Source organism: Oryzias latipes, chromosome 23, assembly GCF_002234675.1.
Source record: "Oryzias latipes chromosome 23, ASM223467v1".
Lineage (NCBI taxonomy): Eukaryota > Metazoa > Chordata > Actinopteri > Beloniformes > Adrianichthyidae > Oryzias > Oryzias latipes.
Window position 1 is genome coordinate 23,829,846 of NC_019881.2, and position 18,136 is coordinate 23,847,981.

At 56.7% G+C, this 18,136-nt stretch overlaps 1 protein-coding gene across 1 annotated transcript; it reads left to right on the plus strand.

Moving 5' to 3' along the window:
- Nucleotides 1-3,201: 3,201 nt before the first annotated feature.
- Nucleotides 3,202-17,908, plus strand: tnpo3 (transportin 3). The gene is made up of 23 exons (XM_023952159.1): nt 3,202-3,436; nt 4,268-4,468; nt 6,440-6,513; nt 6,600-6,756; nt 6,956-7,099; nt 7,178-7,353; nt 7,432-7,570; nt 7,814-7,960; nt 8,034-8,141; nt 8,217-8,308; nt 8,378-8,517; nt 8,588-8,779; nt 9,236-9,327; nt 9,427-9,503; nt 9,742-9,802; nt 14,121-14,261; nt 14,450-14,566; nt 14,750-14,844; nt 15,131-15,287; nt 15,357-15,524; nt 15,593-15,705; nt 17,116-17,199; nt 17,331-17,908. Exons 1-22 carry the CDS (start codon nt 3,317-3,319, stop codon nt 17,174-17,176), a joined length of 2,772 nt encoding a protein of 923 aa, XP_023807927.1. The 5' UTR covers nt 3,202-3,316; the 3' UTR covers nt 17,177-17,199; nt 17,331-17,908.
- Nucleotides 17,909-18,136: the final 228 nt, after the last annotated feature.

An 18,136-nucleotide genomic window follows, 5' to 3' on the forward strand; every position in this document is an offset into this window, starting at 1 on the left:
ACGCTCCTGAGTGTGATAAGGTTCAATACAGGCCAATGAGATCCTTTCTGGGTGAACACAGGTTCACCACTAAAGCCGCCATTGAGGGGGACATGGGGGGGGGGGGGGCATGTGTGATCAAACAAAGAGCAGAAGTTCTCAGATTATGGAACCGGCTGGTGACTTTACCTGCAGAGAGACTTGCACGTAAAATATTTGATTGGGATAGAGCTCATATTTATCCCTGCTGTAAAGATGTATTTAACATTCTGTGAACCTACAATCAATTATTTTTTAATTGTTTGAAATGTGAGATAGATAATGTTAAGGAAACTTTAGTTGGTTCTTATGAAAAAGACTGGAAAATGAAACTGCTTCAAAAACCAAAATTACGAACTTATTTGCAAATTAAGGACACATTTTCTGCTGAACCATATGTTATATATAACTTAAAAAGAGGACAAAGATCCTTATGTGTTCCACTGAGAGCAGGAGTGCGCCCCCTACAGGTGGAAGTAGGGCGCTTTAAGGCGTTCCTGGGGAGGAAAGACTCTGTGAGGTCTGTGAACTGCGAGTGGTGGAGGATGAATTCCATTTTCTGTTTTATTGTCCTCTGTATGAAAAACAGAGACTTAGTTTGTATGACGTCATAGAATAGAAATGTCCTGATTTATTTTGGTTACCTGAAGATAAAATCTTAGGTTGGCTTTTTGAAAATGAAATCTTTTGTTTGGCAAAAGATTTCAGGAATGAACAATAAGAATGGAGACTTTGTATTCTGTTAGACTCTGATTGGGGGGGCTATTGGATTTTTGTGATGGGCGTGTTTATTTATGTATTTTGTCTCTCAGTGTCACATAAGCCAGTGTGGGCTGCAGTGCATGACACTTAAATAAATATAATCAATCAAAAATATAGTGATCAATAACTAAAGTCAAGTAGAGTTTGATTTATTGAAAAGGAGCGTGAAGAAGGGATCTTATGTAACCCCACCTCTACTGAGTTCATTCATTTGATGGTTTTACATAGTTTTTGTAATCTGGTTCTGATCCGATAGATTCTTCTTCAGACATTCATTCATGATTTCAGTAAACAATAACCGTCATGTAATAATCATTGATTATTAGAACACATGATCACATTGAACCAGGAATTATTGCTACACATTCAGATCAAGTTATCAATAACACAATCAGGTGCTTATTGATTACCCTCAGACAGAATTCCTCCATCTTTCCATCCTTTCTTTGGTGGATTATTGTCTTTGCTGGTTTTGCTTTTTGGAAGTTCTGCTGCCACCTCTGGATCCACGTTTATAAGATGGTTCTGAGTCCGTTTGCTGCTTCGTTGCTGTTCTGCTCTGACCCTTCTCATCTGGAAAGTATGTTTGCTTTTCGTCCCATGATGTTATTTAATATTTCCCAAACTCTCTTCACGTTGTTTTCATTTCATGCAGTAGATTATTGAAGGACACTTTCCCACCGTGACTTCAGTTTATTCTTGTATGATTTATATCTTTGTCCTGTTTTAGGAGTTTTTTATCAAGGTTATTTTGCTTCTTACAAGCATTTTGTAGACCGGTGCTTAACCAAGATCATTTGGTACATTTGTTCTTGAATTCATAAACTGGACAGTTCTCATTGTAAAGTGAGTTAAATATTTCTAACAAACATCTCTAAGCGACGTCGTTCTTTCTGTACACAGAGTTCCAGTTTTGTCTGGATAAATCTTTATTAAGAGAATTGATAGTTTTTCCATTTCTTAACCTTTTATTGACTGGTTGGTTCTTTCATTATTTTCTTTGTCGTCACATTGATGTCAAAAGGGAAAACCTGGTAAATGACATTTACGTCACACATTAGTCCACTCATGTGAGTGTATTCTGTGTTATTGGTGAAGATGTTATCAATAAGAGCAGCACTTTGAGTAGAGGAAACAGTTATTGCCCCTGATGATGCCACACCAGGGAGGAAGCAGCTCTTGGGTTCTCCTGGCCAGGCTGTCAATCAAACCCAGCCTCAGAAACCTGGGGGTCATTTCAGTCCAAACAGCTGATCCAGAACTGTTTCCTCCAGACGAAGAACATTTCTAAGCTCAGTGTCATATGAAGATCTGGAACTTCTTATTCATGCCTTTGTTTCTACACGGTTAGACTTCTGTGACACTCTGTTTTCCTGTCTGAATCAGAAGGAGCTGTCTCGTCTGCAGCTGATCCAGAACTCTGCTGAGAGGATCCTGACCCGCACTAAGAGAACCAATCCCACCCCCCCGATCCTAAAAGCTCTCCATCGGCTCCCGGTTGTTTACCGGTTTCAGTATAGAGTCTAGGTGTTGACTTTTAGGGCCTCCATGGTCAAACTGCTCCGTGTGTCTGTGACCTGATCGCCCCCTACAGACCATCTGGTGCACTGAGGTCTGTGGATCAGAACCTGTTGATGGTTCCAGGAAAACGGTTCTGGACCAGAGGAGACAGAACCTCGCGGGCTGCTGCTCTGGACTCTGTGCATTCTTGTCAAAGTCAACAGGAAACGTTTTATTTTGCATTGCAACGGTTTTATTTGGCTTCAGAGGAATGTCTCCATGGTCCATGTTTAGTCTCTGGTGTTTTTTCACCCTGTGTCTCATCTTGTGACTTCTGTTCTGTGAACAGCTCTAGAAATCACGTCTACTGACTGACGTCCAGCCTTTACAGGTATTAAGGCCGAGTTGAACCAGAACCAGAACCAGAACAGGGTTTATCTCCACAAAGACGGTAGATTCGTGAACGCTTCTCCGTAATCCCTCCATCATCCTCCGACCTCTCTTTAAAGTTGTCATGTTTCCTCTGAACATTTCTGATTTTCTTTCAGAAATGATCCAGAATCTGTTTGCTGTCGATAAATCGGAGTCACAGAAGTCCTGAAATGGTTGAGAAACATATTAAGCAGAAAGTGATCACTTCCCACGTCCAGAACTCTCAAAACACCTTTTTTGGGTCATCTTTACACTTCCGCTGACGCAATCACTACGTCACAAACGGCGAGGTCCGGGTCTGCACAGTTCAGGGTCTATTCTCGTGGCTGTCCCGGTTCTTCTTCATTGGTCTAGAACGGTTCGGAACGGTTCGGTTCCCGAGAAGGAAAAGAGCGGGCAGACGGAGGCAGGCGGCGCGCAGGCGCAGACGGACCCTTCTGTGTCACACTGAAATCAGCGCGGAACTAAAGTTCCCGCTCGAGTTTCCGCAGGAGTACGATCAATGCCGCACGCCCGAAGTCTGTGCGAGATGGCGGTCGGAACCCGGACAGCGTAGAACTCTCTCCGAACCGTCTGTGAAGTGGTATCGTCCCTCTGAGCCGCGATGGAGGGTGGGAAACCGAACCTGGCTCTGGTCTACCAGGCGGTCCAGGCCCTGTACAACGACCCGGACCCAGCGGGGAAGGAGCGAGCCTCGGTGTGGCTCGGGGAGCTGCAGAGATCGGTGAGAGCGCAGCGTTGGGCCGGGCCGGCGGGGTGTTGGTGGGGCCGGTGTGGGTTTGGACCGATCACCTGCTCGGACAGGTGCGCTAATGCGCAGTCTCAGAGGAGCTTCCTCTTCGGTCCTCTTGCTAAGCTAACGGGATGAATGGGCTCGAGCCGAACCGCGCCGGTCCCCTTTGGGTTTGGGGCTCATGGGCGCGGACAGAACTTGTCCCGCGCGCCTCCTCTCGAGTTCTGTGGTGTTTTGGAGAACATGGGGGGGTCTATATGGGGGGTCTGAGCCCCAGCGGCCCGGCGCTGTTAGCCGGGCTAATGTAGCTGCTGGACCGACTTCCTGTTGAAGCTGCGCAGATCCCGAAGCGGCTGCCTCTGTCCACGTCACTGCTGACGGTCGGGCGCATGCGTGCGATCACTGACAGCTCAGGTGCGCGTGCCCCCGCTCCGCCCTAAGCCAGCCGAGTCTGTCGGACCCAAACAGAAACCGAGCCGACGCCAGGCTCCGCTGGCTGATGGGGGGGAGGAGGCAGATGTTTGGGTCTGGGGGCAACAGAGTTTTAAAAGCTGCTCAGATCCAGAAGCCCACGCAGACCTGGACCCAGACAGCCAGGGGGACATTATGGACTGGGCTTGTCAGTCCAGGTGACAGAAGAACCTTGGTCAGAAGCTCAGCTCAGACCAGAACAGGTCCGGGTGTTGGTTGGGTTCCTGCTCAGCACCAGAAGGCCCAATTTGAGCTGGTTCTGATATAAATAGATGTTGCTTTTTACTGCTTATGGGTTCTGTTGGGAGCAGAGTGATGGACCACTCAGTGACATCACTTCCTGTCCTGCAGATGTACGCCTGGGAGATTTCAGACCAGCTGCTGCAGCTCAGACAGGACGTTGAGTCCTGTTACTTTGCTGCTCAGACCATGAAGATGAAGATCCAGATGTGCTTCTACGAGCTTCCACCAGAAACCCACAATGCACTACGGGATTCTCTCCTGACCCACATCCAGAACCTCAAAGACCTGTCGCCCATCATCGTCACACAGGTAAGGGCACCTGCAGCTCTGCAGAACCTCTGGTTCTGGATGGAAACACTCGCCTGTCTCCTCGTGTGAGGTCACTTCCTGTTTCCTGTCTCTGTATCTCCTCTGCAAACCTCAGTTTGTGGAAAAACGTAAGGTTCTGCATAAAACCTCCAAAGTGAGGTGAAGTCATCAGGATTCACTGAATCTGATTCCAGGGAAGTGCGGTTATTAGGACCGTCCTAGACCGAGTCTCGGTTCCTTCTGGATCAAATTCTGACATGGCCTCAGTTTTTCTGACAAGTCTATCGGAGGACGTTCTAGTTCTGCAGGTTCTGTAGCCCTGTAGAAGCACACAGCATAGAACTCCTCATTAAGCGGGGATTTACTGGACAGTTGTCTGTGAGGAACCCAGAACTGTTGACATCTAGGGTTGTGCCGATGGACCATATCATCGTCCATCGTGATGGGTGACTGACATCCCGATGGAGAGACACCATCGTGATGCCACGCCCCCGCCACGTTGCGAGTCGACACCATAAGCCCCGGTTACATGTACAAAATATCTTGATGGGATCAATGGTCGGATTAGAATCCAACCGTGTACATGGGCCCAGAAAAATGTTTTCAGAATATAAAAACGTTCACTAAGGTCACACTTTCAGTCGGAATAAATCATTCGCACATGCGCAGTAGGGTTTGAAAAACCGGAAGCGGATATCAGTTCCGCCGAGCGGCTATTTTTATCTCAAACTTTATTGAATGTAACAATTCAATACAAAACAATGTTAAACAGCGCTGAGCGGCTAGTTACATTGACATGTCAGCTCGGTAAAATACGAGATGATCTTCTAAACGTGCTTTTAATAATGTTACGGTTACTATGAAACACCTGTTCGCTCATCATTTGAATTTTAATCCGTGTGGTCAGGGCTTTTTCTGAACGAAGCCAGAGTTAGCAGTATGCTAACACGGGCTAACAACAATAGCTTTGGGTGGCGCTGCAATCTGCATCTTGGCTGCATGTAAACATGTGGGAATAACATCAGCCTTTATTTAGTCGGGACACGACTGGAAACACAAATCCACGTGATTGTTTGAACGATTTCTAAGGACTGAGCGACATTTCTGCTTTGAAGCTCACACCGCCCCAAAGCGCTGTGTGTGTGCTCACGATCCTCTGCTCAGACACACACTTTTAGACCCGGTTCTGAGTTCGGTAGGCCGTTCACCTAGAGCTGCGGGACGGATCGCAGTTCTAAATCTCCCACATAGCGCTCATGTAACAAAGCACCCCCCCCCCCCCCCCCCCCCTTCCACTCAAACACAAAGCTGTAAGTCCGCGCTCCGCCGGTCCACTTGACTAGTGAAGTGTGGGAGCCGACCATTTCTTCTAGTTTGTTTGTTACTTTTTTAAAGTCACTTCCCTCAGTTTATACTGGATCATTGCGGATTAGTCATTAGTTGGGAAATAAAATAAAGTAAAATAACGAATAGCAGTTATATAAGACCGAAAAATGTAAAAATACCCCCCCCCCCCTCCATGGGAACAGGAACTGTGGGAGGGAGGGAGACTGAAGAGACATGGGGGTGGGGGGTGATTCTGAAAATATCTTAATGGAGCCGGTTTCTGTGGGGTGGGGGTGCTTACACCAAAACCTGCATCTTAACACTCACAGCATCCTGCTGCTCTTCCTGATTTTATTGGTCTGGACCTTGAAGGTTCTAGAGCAGGGGGTCCAAATGTTTCCTACCATCCTGCCACTGACGCTCCTTATTGGCTAAACACGACTGATCCAGGTAACCGGCAGTAGAAAAGGTGGGCCTTCTGGCAGGCCTGGGGTCTGACCCCCCTGGTCTAGAAGGAACCTCAGTTACCAAACTGTATTGTTGTCAGAACATCGGGTCGAGGCGCACTGATGTCCCGGGACGGGCCGGTGCTTCTGCAGGGACTGTCTTGTGGTTTCTTCTGACGTTCTGTGTTTGTGGTCTCAGCTGGCGCTGGCGATCGCTGATCTCGCTCTGCAGATGGCGTCCTGGAAAGGATGCGTTCACACACTCTTAGAAAAGTAAGAGTTCACAGTTCTCTGGTCCTGCTCTGATGCCGTGACGGTGAAACAACACACCTGTGCTTCTGTGTCTCCGCCTCCTTCAGGTACAACAACGACGTCAGCTCCATGCCTTTCCTCATTGAGATTCTCACCGTTCTGCCAGAAGAAGTCCACAGCCGGTCTCTGCGGATCGGAGCCAATCGAAGGACGGAGATCATCGAGGATCTGGCGTATTACTCCAGCACCGTGGTCACACTTCTGGTCTGTACCTGAACGTTTCAACTTCACAGTTCTTGTGTCTGGGAGATCCTCTCCGTAGAGAATCCACTTCCTGGTTCAGCTGGGATTTGTGCTGCTGCTCCTCACTGTGACCCGTCCTGGTGGTTCCTGCAGCTCGTGAAAGGTGTCGTCACACCAGCGCCGTCCGTCAGACTCTGCTGAAGGTCTCTTCTCTCTGCAGACGTCGTGTGTGGAGAAGACGGGCCACGATGAGAAGATGCTCATCAAGGTGTTCCGCTGTCTGGGCAGCTGGTTCAACCTGGGCGTGCTGGACAGTAACTTCATGGCGGGAAACCAGCTGCTCATGGTGCTCTTCCAGGTTCTGGTGAGGATCCCGTCTTTGTGGATCAAAGGGTCCAGGTTCTGCTGGGTTCTTTTTCTGAACTACTGCTCTGGTCCACAGCAGAGGGATGAAACCACCACCAACTTACACGAGGCGGCTTCGGACTGCGTTTGCTCCGCCCTCTACGCCACAGAGAACGTGGACAACAACATGGCGTTGGCCCTGCAGCTCTTCCAGGGCGTCCTCACGCTGGAGACGGCGTATCACATGGCGACAGCGCGGGAAGACCTGGACAAGTGCGCTGGCCGCGGTGCTGCAGCTCGGTGGGCGTGCCAGCGGTCCTGGGTCTCACCTCGTTGGGTTTGTGCTTCCAGGGTGCTGAACTACTGCCGGATCTTCACCGAACTCTGCGAGACCTTTCTGGAGACGATGGTCCGGAGTCCGGGTCAGGGCATGGGGGACCTGAGGACCCTGGAGCTGCTGCTGATCTGTGCAGGAAACCCACAGTATGAGGTGAGAAGGTCATCTGGGCCGTCTGGCGTTTGTGCGGATGTGACCCTCCATGACGCTCAGCGGCTCTGGGATGTGGGTTGCTCTGAGCCTCAAATGACATGAGGTCCGCTTCTGGAAGGTCACAGCTTTCTCAGAGTTTTTAGGATCATTCCAGGTGCTTTGGTTCGCAGTGTTCTGTAGGGTTCTTGAAGGTTCGGTTTGGTCCAGTATGTGTAGAGGGTGACTGTGGTCTCTGCGGTTCAGGTGGTGGAGATCTCCTTCAACTTCTGGTACCGTCTGGGAGAACATCTGTATAAGATCAACGACCCGGCGCTGCACTCCGTCTTCAGACCCTACATCCAGAGACTCCTGCACTGTTTGGCGCGGCACTGCCAGCTGGACCCGGACCACGTAAGAAGCCCGTTTGGCCGCGCAGAACCGTTCGCTGCGCTGCTCCGCTCTGACCGGTTCTTCTGGCTGACAGGAGGGAATCCCCGAGGACACGGACGACTTCGGGGAGTTCCGGGTCCGGGTGTCGGATCTGGTGAAGGACGTGATCTTCCTGGTTGGGTCCATGGAGTGCTTCTCTCAGGTAGCGGGACCTTGGGTGCAGCGGCTGGTGGTCACCTGCTGACCTCCGCTGACCTTTCCTCTCCTCCGCCCACAGCTTTATTCCACGCTAAAAGATGGGAACCCCCCCTGGGAGGTGACGGAGGCGGTGCTCTTCATCATGGCCTCCATTTCCAAGAGTGTAGATCCGTGAGTATGGCGAGGAGCTCGTCTGTCCTCCCCCGCCGCCGCGGTGTAACCGGAGCGTCTTTCTTTCAGGGATAACAACCCCACCCTGTCGGAGGTGCTGCAGCAGGTGGTGCTGCTGCCTGAGGGCGTCCACATGGCGGTCAGGTACACCAGCATCGAGCTGGTTGGAGAGATGAGCGAGGTGGTGGACAGAAACCCGCGATTCTTGGGTAAGAGGATGCCGGCGCTGACCCTGACATGCTGCCCCCCCCCAACCACTCAGACCGTGTCCTGTTCCAGATCCGGTCCTCAGCTACCTGATGAAAGGGCTCAGAGAGAAACCTTTGGCGTCTGCGGCGGCGAAGGCCATCCACAACATCTGCTCGGTGTGCAGAGACCACATGGCCCAGCACTTCCAGGGTCTGCTGGACATCGCCCGCTCCCTGGACTCCTTCGCCCTGTCCACAGAGGCCGCCGTGGGGCTGCTCAAAGGTGAGGGCCCCCGCCATTGCTGTGCCGAGCTACTCATGGTCACACCCGTCATGTTGTGACCCCGCCCTCAATCACTGGAGAAAATGATTGGCTAGAATTCTACCACAACGTTGAATCGTATGAAAGAAACACAAAAATCTGTTTTTGTTCGGTACCGGTTGTATCACGTATGATGGTACCGGTACCAGCGTGCCCCCGAGTTCCTGTATCCGTCCCTTCTGAAGACCTGGTAGTGAGATGAAGCCAGACTTCAGGTGTGGGAGCAGAACCACGGATCTGGGTCTGGAACATGTAGTCCAACCTGCTAACAACTGTACCTCTGTGGGCTCATGGGCTGGGTCAGAACCTTTCAGAAGTTTTCTATGTTCTGTGAGCAAGTAAACGATGGCATGGTCTTTAGTCCTGGGGGGTCAGAGTCTTCTGGAAGACTACAATGAACCCATGTGACCTCCACAGGTACGGCGCTTGTCCTGGCCCGGCTTCCTCTGGAGAAGATCTCAGAGTGTCTTAGTGACCTCTGTGCAGTTCAAGTGATAGCTCTAAAAAAGGTAAACCGGCCCCACCTGCATTCAACAACCTGAATGAAGGTGCATTCGGGTGCACTCTGTACACCTTAGTTGTGACTAAAGGTGGGTTTTTTGTTTCAGCTTCTCACTGAACAGTCCACAAACGGGAAGTCAGCTGATCCCACCGTGTGGCTGGACCGGCTGGCTGTCATCTTCAGGTGAGTTTACCTGTGGCTCTCCAGCACCTTCAGGATGAGAACATCTGCTTTGAAGCAGCCCAACGTAGACCTAGTTACCGAAGGACAGTCAGCTCTGCAGTGGGTCTGGATTCAGGGGGAACCAGCAGCAGGATCAGCCTCACGCGGAGTTCCGAAGATCCAGACCTGGATCAGGGGCAACTTGGAGGTTGTGATCGTACCTGCAGGCGGTTTCAGGCTTTTGTTGTTTGTTTTTCAGACACACGAACCCCATCGTGGAGAACGGACAGACTCACCCCTGTCAAAAGGTCATCCAGGAGGTAAAACACCTTCATGCACCTGCGGCTCACGCAGACACACCCGCCGCCCACGCAGACACACCCGCCGCCCACTCGCAGACACACCCGCCGCCCACTCGCAGACACACCGTCCGCCCACGCAGACACAACCTCCGCCCACTCGCAGACACACCCTCCGCCCACTCGCAGACACACCGTCCGCCCACTCGCAGCTCACGCAGACACACCCGCCGCTCACGCAGACACACCCGCCGCCCACGCAGACACACCCGCCGCCCACGCAGACACACCCGCCGCCCACGCAGACACACCCTCCGCCCACTCCCAGACACACCCTCCGCCCACTCCCAGACACACTCTCCGCCCACTCCCAGACACACTCTCCGCCCATTCGCATACACACCCGCTCCCCTCGCAGACACACCCGCCGCCCACTCGCAGACACACCCGCCGCCCACTCGCAGACACACCCGCCGCCCACTCGCAGACACACCCGCCGCCCTCGCAGACACACCCGCCGCCCACTCGCAGACACACCCGCCGCCCACGCAGACACACCCGCCGCCCACGCAGACACACCCTCCGCCCACTCCCAGACACACCCTCCGCCCACTCCCAGACACACTCTCCGCCCATTCGCATACACACCCGCTCCCCTCGCAGACACACCCGCCGCCCACTCGCAGACACACCCGCCGCCCACTCGCAGACACACCCGGCGCTCAGGCAGACACATCATTCGCCCACTCGCAGCACACGCAGACACACCCGCCGGTCACGCAGACACACCCGCCGGTCACGCAGACACACCTGCCGGTCACGCAGACACACCCGCCGCCCACGCAGACACACCCTCCGCCCTCGCGCAGTCACACCCGCCGCTCAGGCAGACACACCCTCCGCCCTCGCGCAGTCACACCCGGCGCTCAGGCAGACACACCCGCCGCCCACTCGCAGACACACCCGCCGCTCACTCGCAGACACACCCGCCGCCCACTCGCAGACACACCCGCCGCCCACTCGCAGACACACCTGCCGCCCACTCGCAGACACACCCACCGCCCACTCGCAGACACACTTTCGCCCACTCGCAGACACACCCGCCGCCCACTCGCAGACACACCCGCCGCCCACTCGCAGACACACCCGCCGCCCACTCGCAGACACACCCGCCGCCCACTCGCAGACACACCCGCCGCCCACTCGCAAACACACCCGCCGCCCACTCGCAGACACACCCGCCGCCCACTCGCAGACACACCCCCCGCCCACTCGCAGACACACCCGGCGCTCAGGCAGACACAACCGCCGCCCACGCAGACACAACCGCTGCCCACTCGCAGACACACCCGCTGCTCACGCAGACACACCTGCCGCCCACTTGCAGACACACTTTTGCCCACTCCCAGACACACTTTCGCCCACTCGCAGACACGCCCGCCGCCCACTCGCAGACACGCCCGCCGCCCAGGCAGACACAACCGCCGCCCACGCAGACACACCCGCTGCTCACGCAGACACACCCGCTGCTCACGCAGACACACCCTCCACCCACTCGCAGACTCACCCTCCGCCCACTCGCAGACACACCCTCCGCCCACTCGCAGACACACCCGCCGCCCACGCAGTCACACCCGCCGCCCACGCAGACACACCCGCCGCCCACGCAGACACACCCTCCGCCCTCGCGCAGTCACACCCGGCGCCCAGGCAGACACACCCGCCGCCCACTCGCAGACACACCCGCCGCTCACTCGCAGACATACCTGCCGCCCACTCGCAGACACACCCGCCGCCCACTCGCAGACACACTTTCGCCTACTCGCAGACACACCCGCCGCCCACTCGCAGACACACTTTCGCCCACTCGCAGACACACCCGCCGCCCACTCGCAAACACACCCGCCGCCCACTCGCAGACACACCCCCCGCCCACTCGCAGACACACCCGGCGCTCAGGCAGACACAACCGCCGCCCACGCAGACACAACCGCTGCCCACTCGCAGACACACCCGCTGCTCACGCAGACACACCTGCCGCCCACTTGCAGACACACTTTTGCCCACTCCCAGACACACTTTCGCCCACTCGCAGACACACCCGCCGCCCACTCGCAGACACACCCGGCGCTCAGGCAGACACAACCGCCGCCCACGCAGACACACCCGCTGCCCACTCGCAGACACACCCGCTGCTCACGCAGACACACCTGCCGCCCACTTGCAGACACACTTTCGCCCACTCCCAGACACACTTCGCCCACTCGCAGACACACCCGGCGCTCAGGCAGACACACCATTCGCCCACTCGCAGCACACGCAGACACACCCGCCGGTCACGCAGACACACCCGCCGGTCACGCAGACACACCCGCCGGTCACGCAGACACACCCGCCGGTCACGCAGACACACCCTCCGCCCACGCAGACACACCCTCCGCCCACTCGCAGACACACCCTCCGCCCACTCGCAGACACACCCGCCGCCCACGCAGTCACACCCGCCGCCCACGCAGTCACACCCGCCGCCCACGCAGACACACCCGCCGCCCACGCAGACACACCCTCCGCCCTCGCGCAGTCACACCCGGCGCTCAGGCAGACACACCCGCCGCCCACTCGCAGACACACCCGCCGCTCACTCGCAGACATACCTGCCGCCCACTCGCAGACACACCCGCCGCCCACTCGCAGACACACTTTCGCCCACTCGCAGACACACTTTCGCCCACTCGCAGACACACTTTCGCCCACTCGCAGACACACCAGCCGCCCACTCGCAAACACACCCGGCGCCCACTCGCAGACACAGCCGCCGCCCACTCGCAGACATACCCGTCCGCCCACGCAGACACACCCTCCGCCCACTCGCAGACACACCCGCCGCCCACGCAGACACACCCGCCGCTCAGGCAGACACACCGTCCGCCCACTCGCAGCTCACGCAGACACACCCGCCGCCCACGCAGACACAACCGCCGCCCACGCAGACACACCCGCCGCCCACTCGCAGACACACCCGGCGCTCAGGCAGACACACCCGCCGCCCTCGCGCAGTCACACCCGCCGCCCACTCCCAGATACGCCTGTAGCTCAGGCAGACACACCCGCCGCCCACTCGCAGACACACTTTCGCCCACTCGCAGACACACCCGCCGCCCACTCGCAGACACACCCGGCGGTCAGGCAGACACAACCGCCGCCCACTCCCAGATACGCCCGTCGCTCAGGCAGACACACACGTTGCCCTCGCGCAGACACACCCGCCGCTCAGGCAGTCACACCCGTCGCCCTCGCGCAGACACAACCGCCGCCCACGCGCAGACACACCCTCCGCCCACTCGCAGACACACCCTCCGCCCACGCAGACACACCCACTCCCCTCGCAGATACACCCGCCGCTCAGGCAGACACACCGTCCGCCCACTCGCAGCTGACGCAGACACACCCGCCGCCCACGCAGACACACCCGCCGCTCACGCAGACACACCCGCCGCTCACGCAGACACACCCGCCGCTCACGCAGACACACCCGCCGCCCACTCGCAGACACACCCGCCGCCCACTCGCAGATACGCCTGTAGCTCAGGCAGACACACCCGCCGCCCACTCGCAGACACACTTTCGCCCACTCCAAGACACACTTCCGCCCACTCGCAGACCCACCCCCCGCCCACTCGCAGACACACCCGGCGCTCAGGCAGACACAACCGCCGCCCACGCAGACACACCCGCTGCCCACTCGCAGACACACCCGCTGCCCACTCGCAGACACACCCGCTGCTCACGCAGACACACCTGCCACCCACTTGCAGACACACTTTTGCCCACTCCCAGACACACTTTCGCCCACTCGCAGACACACCCGCCGCCCACTCGCAGACACACCCGGCGCTCAGGCAGACACAACCGCCGCCCACGCAGACACACCCGCTGCCCACTCGCAGACACACCCGCTGCTCACGCAGACACACCTGCCGCCCACTTGCAGACACACTTTCGCCCACTCCCAGACACACTTTCGCCCATTCGCAGACACACCCGGCGCTCAGGCAGTCACACCCGCCGCCCACTCCCAGATATGCCCGTCGCTCAGGCAGACACACCCGTCGCCCTCGCGCAGACACACCCGCCGCTCAGGCAATCACACCCGCCGCCCACTCCCAGATACACCCGTCGCTCAGGCAGACACACCCGTCGCCCTCGCGTAGACACAACCACCGCCCACGCGCAGACACACCCGCCGCCCACTTTCGCATATACACCCGCCGCCCACTGGCAGACACACCTGCACATCTAGGAGGTGTGAATTCTCATGGGGGTTTGATGACTCGTGCAGATCTGGCCGGTGCTGTCGGAGACGTTGAACGCCCATCAGGCAGATAACAGGATCGTGGAGAGGTGCTGCCGCTGCCTCAGGTTTGCTGTGCGGTGTGTTGGAAAAGGCTCCGCCTCTCTGCTGCAGCCGCTTGTCACTCAGGTATGAACTGGTGGGGCCTTTTTAAAGTAAGGGGACCAAGTTTAGATTGTGGTCATGAACGCTGGTGTAAATAGGATGACGGGGGCGGGGTTTAGGGTCATCCCACAGATTGTGGTCATAATGGCGTCTCATTGGGTAAACCAGAGAATAATCCCTTCTCTGACCCCCGATGGCGTGTTTGTCTGCAGATGGTGAGCGTGTACCAGGTGTTTCCACACTCCTGCTTCCTTTACCTCGGCAGCATCCTGGTGGACGAGTACGGCATGGAGGAGGGCTGCAGGCAGGGGCTGCTGGACATGCTGCAGGTGAGTACCCACCCCCTACAAGGAACTGGTCCTCAGGGAGGGGTCTGAACTTCAGTTTACCTGACGGCGTCGCAGGTACTTTATGCACTTGACCCCTCCCCCAGGGAAGCAGGCAGCGGCTATCACAGCAGAGTCCGATGCTGGTCAAACACTGATGATGATGAGGTCACCTTCCTCTTTCAGGCTCTGTGCATGCCCACCTTCCAGCTGCTGGAGCAGCCTAACGGTCTGAGGAACCACCCCGACACCGTGGATGACTTGTTCAGACTGGCCACCAGGTAAGTCTGCAGGAACGGACAGCTACACCTGCCGGGATTCAAACCCAGCATCTCCCAACCGCCACCACTAATGAGCGCCTCCTTGGAGAAGGTTCTGAACACGGTCCGACCGCCGGTTCTGAAGGACCATTTTTACCATGATGGTCAGAGCTCCTCAGGTTCCAGCAGCCTGACCCGGTCTCTGTTTGGACCTACTTGGCATCCCTTGTCCTGGTCCGGTTTCTCCTCCATCACAGGAGGTTCTGTCGGTACCGGACTGCGGCTGAGCCGGTGTCTCTGTGTCCAGGTTCGTCCAGAGGAGTCCCGTCACTTTGCTCAGCAGCAGCATTATCGTCCACATCATCCAGTGCGCCGTCGCTGCCACCTCCCTGGACCACCGGGACGCCAACTGCAGCGTCATGAAGTTTGTGCGAGACCTGATCCACACCGGAGTCGCCAACGACGTGAGTCAACCTGCTGATCATGCGGTTCTGGTCCGGTGAAGAACAAAATCTGAAAGGCTGTGTCTGCAGCACGAGGAGGACTTTGAGGTGAGGAAGCGCCTGATTGGTCAGGCCATGGAGCAGCACGGCCAGCAGCTCATCAGCCAGCTGCTGCACTCCTGCTGCTTCTGTCTGCCGCCGTACACGCTGCCCGACGTGGCCGAGGTGCTGTGGGAGGTCATGGTGTTCGACCGGCCGGTAAGATGGGGCCTCAGCGGCGCTCCTGCGGCCGCAGCACGCCGCTGAGGTCCCGCCCTCTCTTCTAGACCTTCTGCCGCTGGTTAGAGAACGCCCTGAAGGCGTTACCCAAGGAGACGTCAGGCGGCGCTGTGACCGTCACCCACAAACAGCTGACAGACTTCCACAGACAGGTGACCAGGTGAGACAGACAGCAGGGCTCCTATTGGTCCAAAGCTTCTCAAAACATTTCATTGGTGATGCTTTCGTTTTCTTCCTCTGTGACTGAAACCGAGCGCTTCCTCTCATGTGTCAACTAAGAGCTGGTTCTGTTGGGCGGTTCTGACCCGAGTTGGGCTGCTTTACGAGAGCTTTAACAGGAAACAGAAGTCTGAATCGTCTCATCTGAGCGTTAAAAAAGCTCCATGGCGTGAGGCGTTCAGGGACACCAGGACCAGAGCGTGAGGCGTTCAGGGACTGGCACCAGAGCGTGAGGCGTTCAGGGACAGTGGCACCAGAGCGTGAGGCCTTCAGGGACACCAAGACCAGAGCGTGAGGCGTTTAGGGACACCAGGACCAGAGCGTGAGGCGTTTAGGGACACCAGGACCAGAGCGTGAGGCGTTCAGGGACACAGGCGCCAGAGCGTGAGGCGTTCAGGGACACCGGCACCAGAGCGTGAGGCGTTTAGGGACACCGGCACCAGAGCGTGAGGCGTTTAGGGACACCGGCACCAGAGCGTGAGGCGTTCAGGGACACCGGCACCAGAGCGTGAGGCGTTCAGGGACACCGGCACCAGAGCGTGAGGCGTTTAGGGACACCAGGACCAAAGCGTGAGGCGTTCAGGGACACAGGCACCAGAGCGTGAGGCGTTCAGGGACACCGGCACCAGAGCGTGAGGCGTTCGGGGACACCGGCACCAGAGCGTGAGGCGTTTAGGGACACCGGCACCAGAGCGTGAGGCGTTTAGGGACACCGGCACCAGAGCGTGAGGCGTTTAGGGACACAGGCACCAGAGCGTGAGGCGTTCAGGGACACAGGCACCAGAGCGTGAGGCGTTCGGGGACACAGGCACCAGAGCGTGAGGCGTTCGGGGACACCGGCACCAGAGCGTGAGGCGTTCGGGGACACCGGCACCAGAGCGTGAGGCGTTTAGGGACACCGGCACCAGAGCGTGAGGCGTTTAGGGACACCGGCACCAGAGCGTGAGGCGTTTAGGGACACCGGCACCAGAGCGTGAGGCGTTTAGGGACACCGGCACCAGAGCGTGAGGCGTTTAGGGACACCGGCACCAGAGCGTGAGGCGTTTAGGGACACCGGCACCAGAGCGTGAGGCGTTTAGGGACACCGGCACCAGAGCGTGAGGCGTTTAGGGACACCGGCACCAGAGCGTGAGGCGTTTAGGGACACCGGCACCAGAGCGTGAGGCGTTTAGGGACACCGGCACCAGAGCGTGAGGCGTTCAGGGACACCGGCACCAGAGCGTGAGGCGTTTAGGGACACCGGCACCAGAGTGTGAGGCGTTCAGGGACACCGGCACCAGAGCGTGAGGCGTTCAGGGACACGAGGCGTCGGTGTGCCGCTGCGTTAATCACCTGTCTGGTCCGTCCTCAGTGCTGAAGAGTGTAAGCAGGTGTGCTGGGCCGTCAGAGAGTTCACCAGACTGTTCCGATAGCTGCGACCTTCACACAACTCCAGGTAAGCAGGTACCAGCGCTGGTCTGGACCACGAAGCGACCCGGGTTCTGGGGACACGGCACAGATCCCGACCTCGTGGTCCAAAAGCCCGGTGCTGTTGTGCGGTCACTCAGCTGTGCAGTCTCCTTGCAGCTTCAGTCTTTAGTTGACCAGCGTTCAGAGGTGACGACAAAAGCTGCCACGGCAGACGAGGATCCACAGCGATGAAGACGATGAAGATGGAGCGACTTTGAATGTGGAACTGAACGAAGCTCTGAGAAACCGGCACGCCGAACACTGACTTGATGGGCCGAGTCCACCCCGCCTCACCTGAGCCGACCTGCAGCGGGCAGCGTTGGGGAGGAGGGGTCAGGCCGGGCTGGTGGGAGGGGTCAGCACAGGAAGGTCGCGTGAGGACCGGTGCGGATCAGTCCTGCTGGATCTTCATGGATGGGAGGACGTGCCTGGTCAACACTTTTTCAGACATTGTGAGCTTTTTTTTTTGCCCGTGCCATAAACGAGCCAAAAGTTTTCCCATGATGCTTTTGGCTGAGCGGCTGCGTTAGGATCGTTCTGGAGGATTTGGCGTCACCTTTGACCTTTTTAACTTTGTTTATTTTAGTTGTTTTCATAAAGTGACAGAGTGAACTCTGGGAAGGAGGCGGACAGACCGACACCGTGGCATCATTGTTGATGTAGCCTTGTTGTAAACAATAAAAAAACAAACAGGTTCTGGTTCTGAGTTTGCTCTTCTCAAAGCCGCGGGTTTGGACCGGTACCTTTTAGGTAATCGCATTACTTTGTTACTGCAGGGAGGGGTTTTGACCAATCAAAGGCAGAAGCCCAAACCCGCTAATGGGACAGAACCGACATGGATGAAAGGCTCCACGTCTGTTTAACCCCCCCCCCGCCGGTGTTTTTTGGTTGGAAAAATGTTTCTGCAAACTTTGAGATAAAAT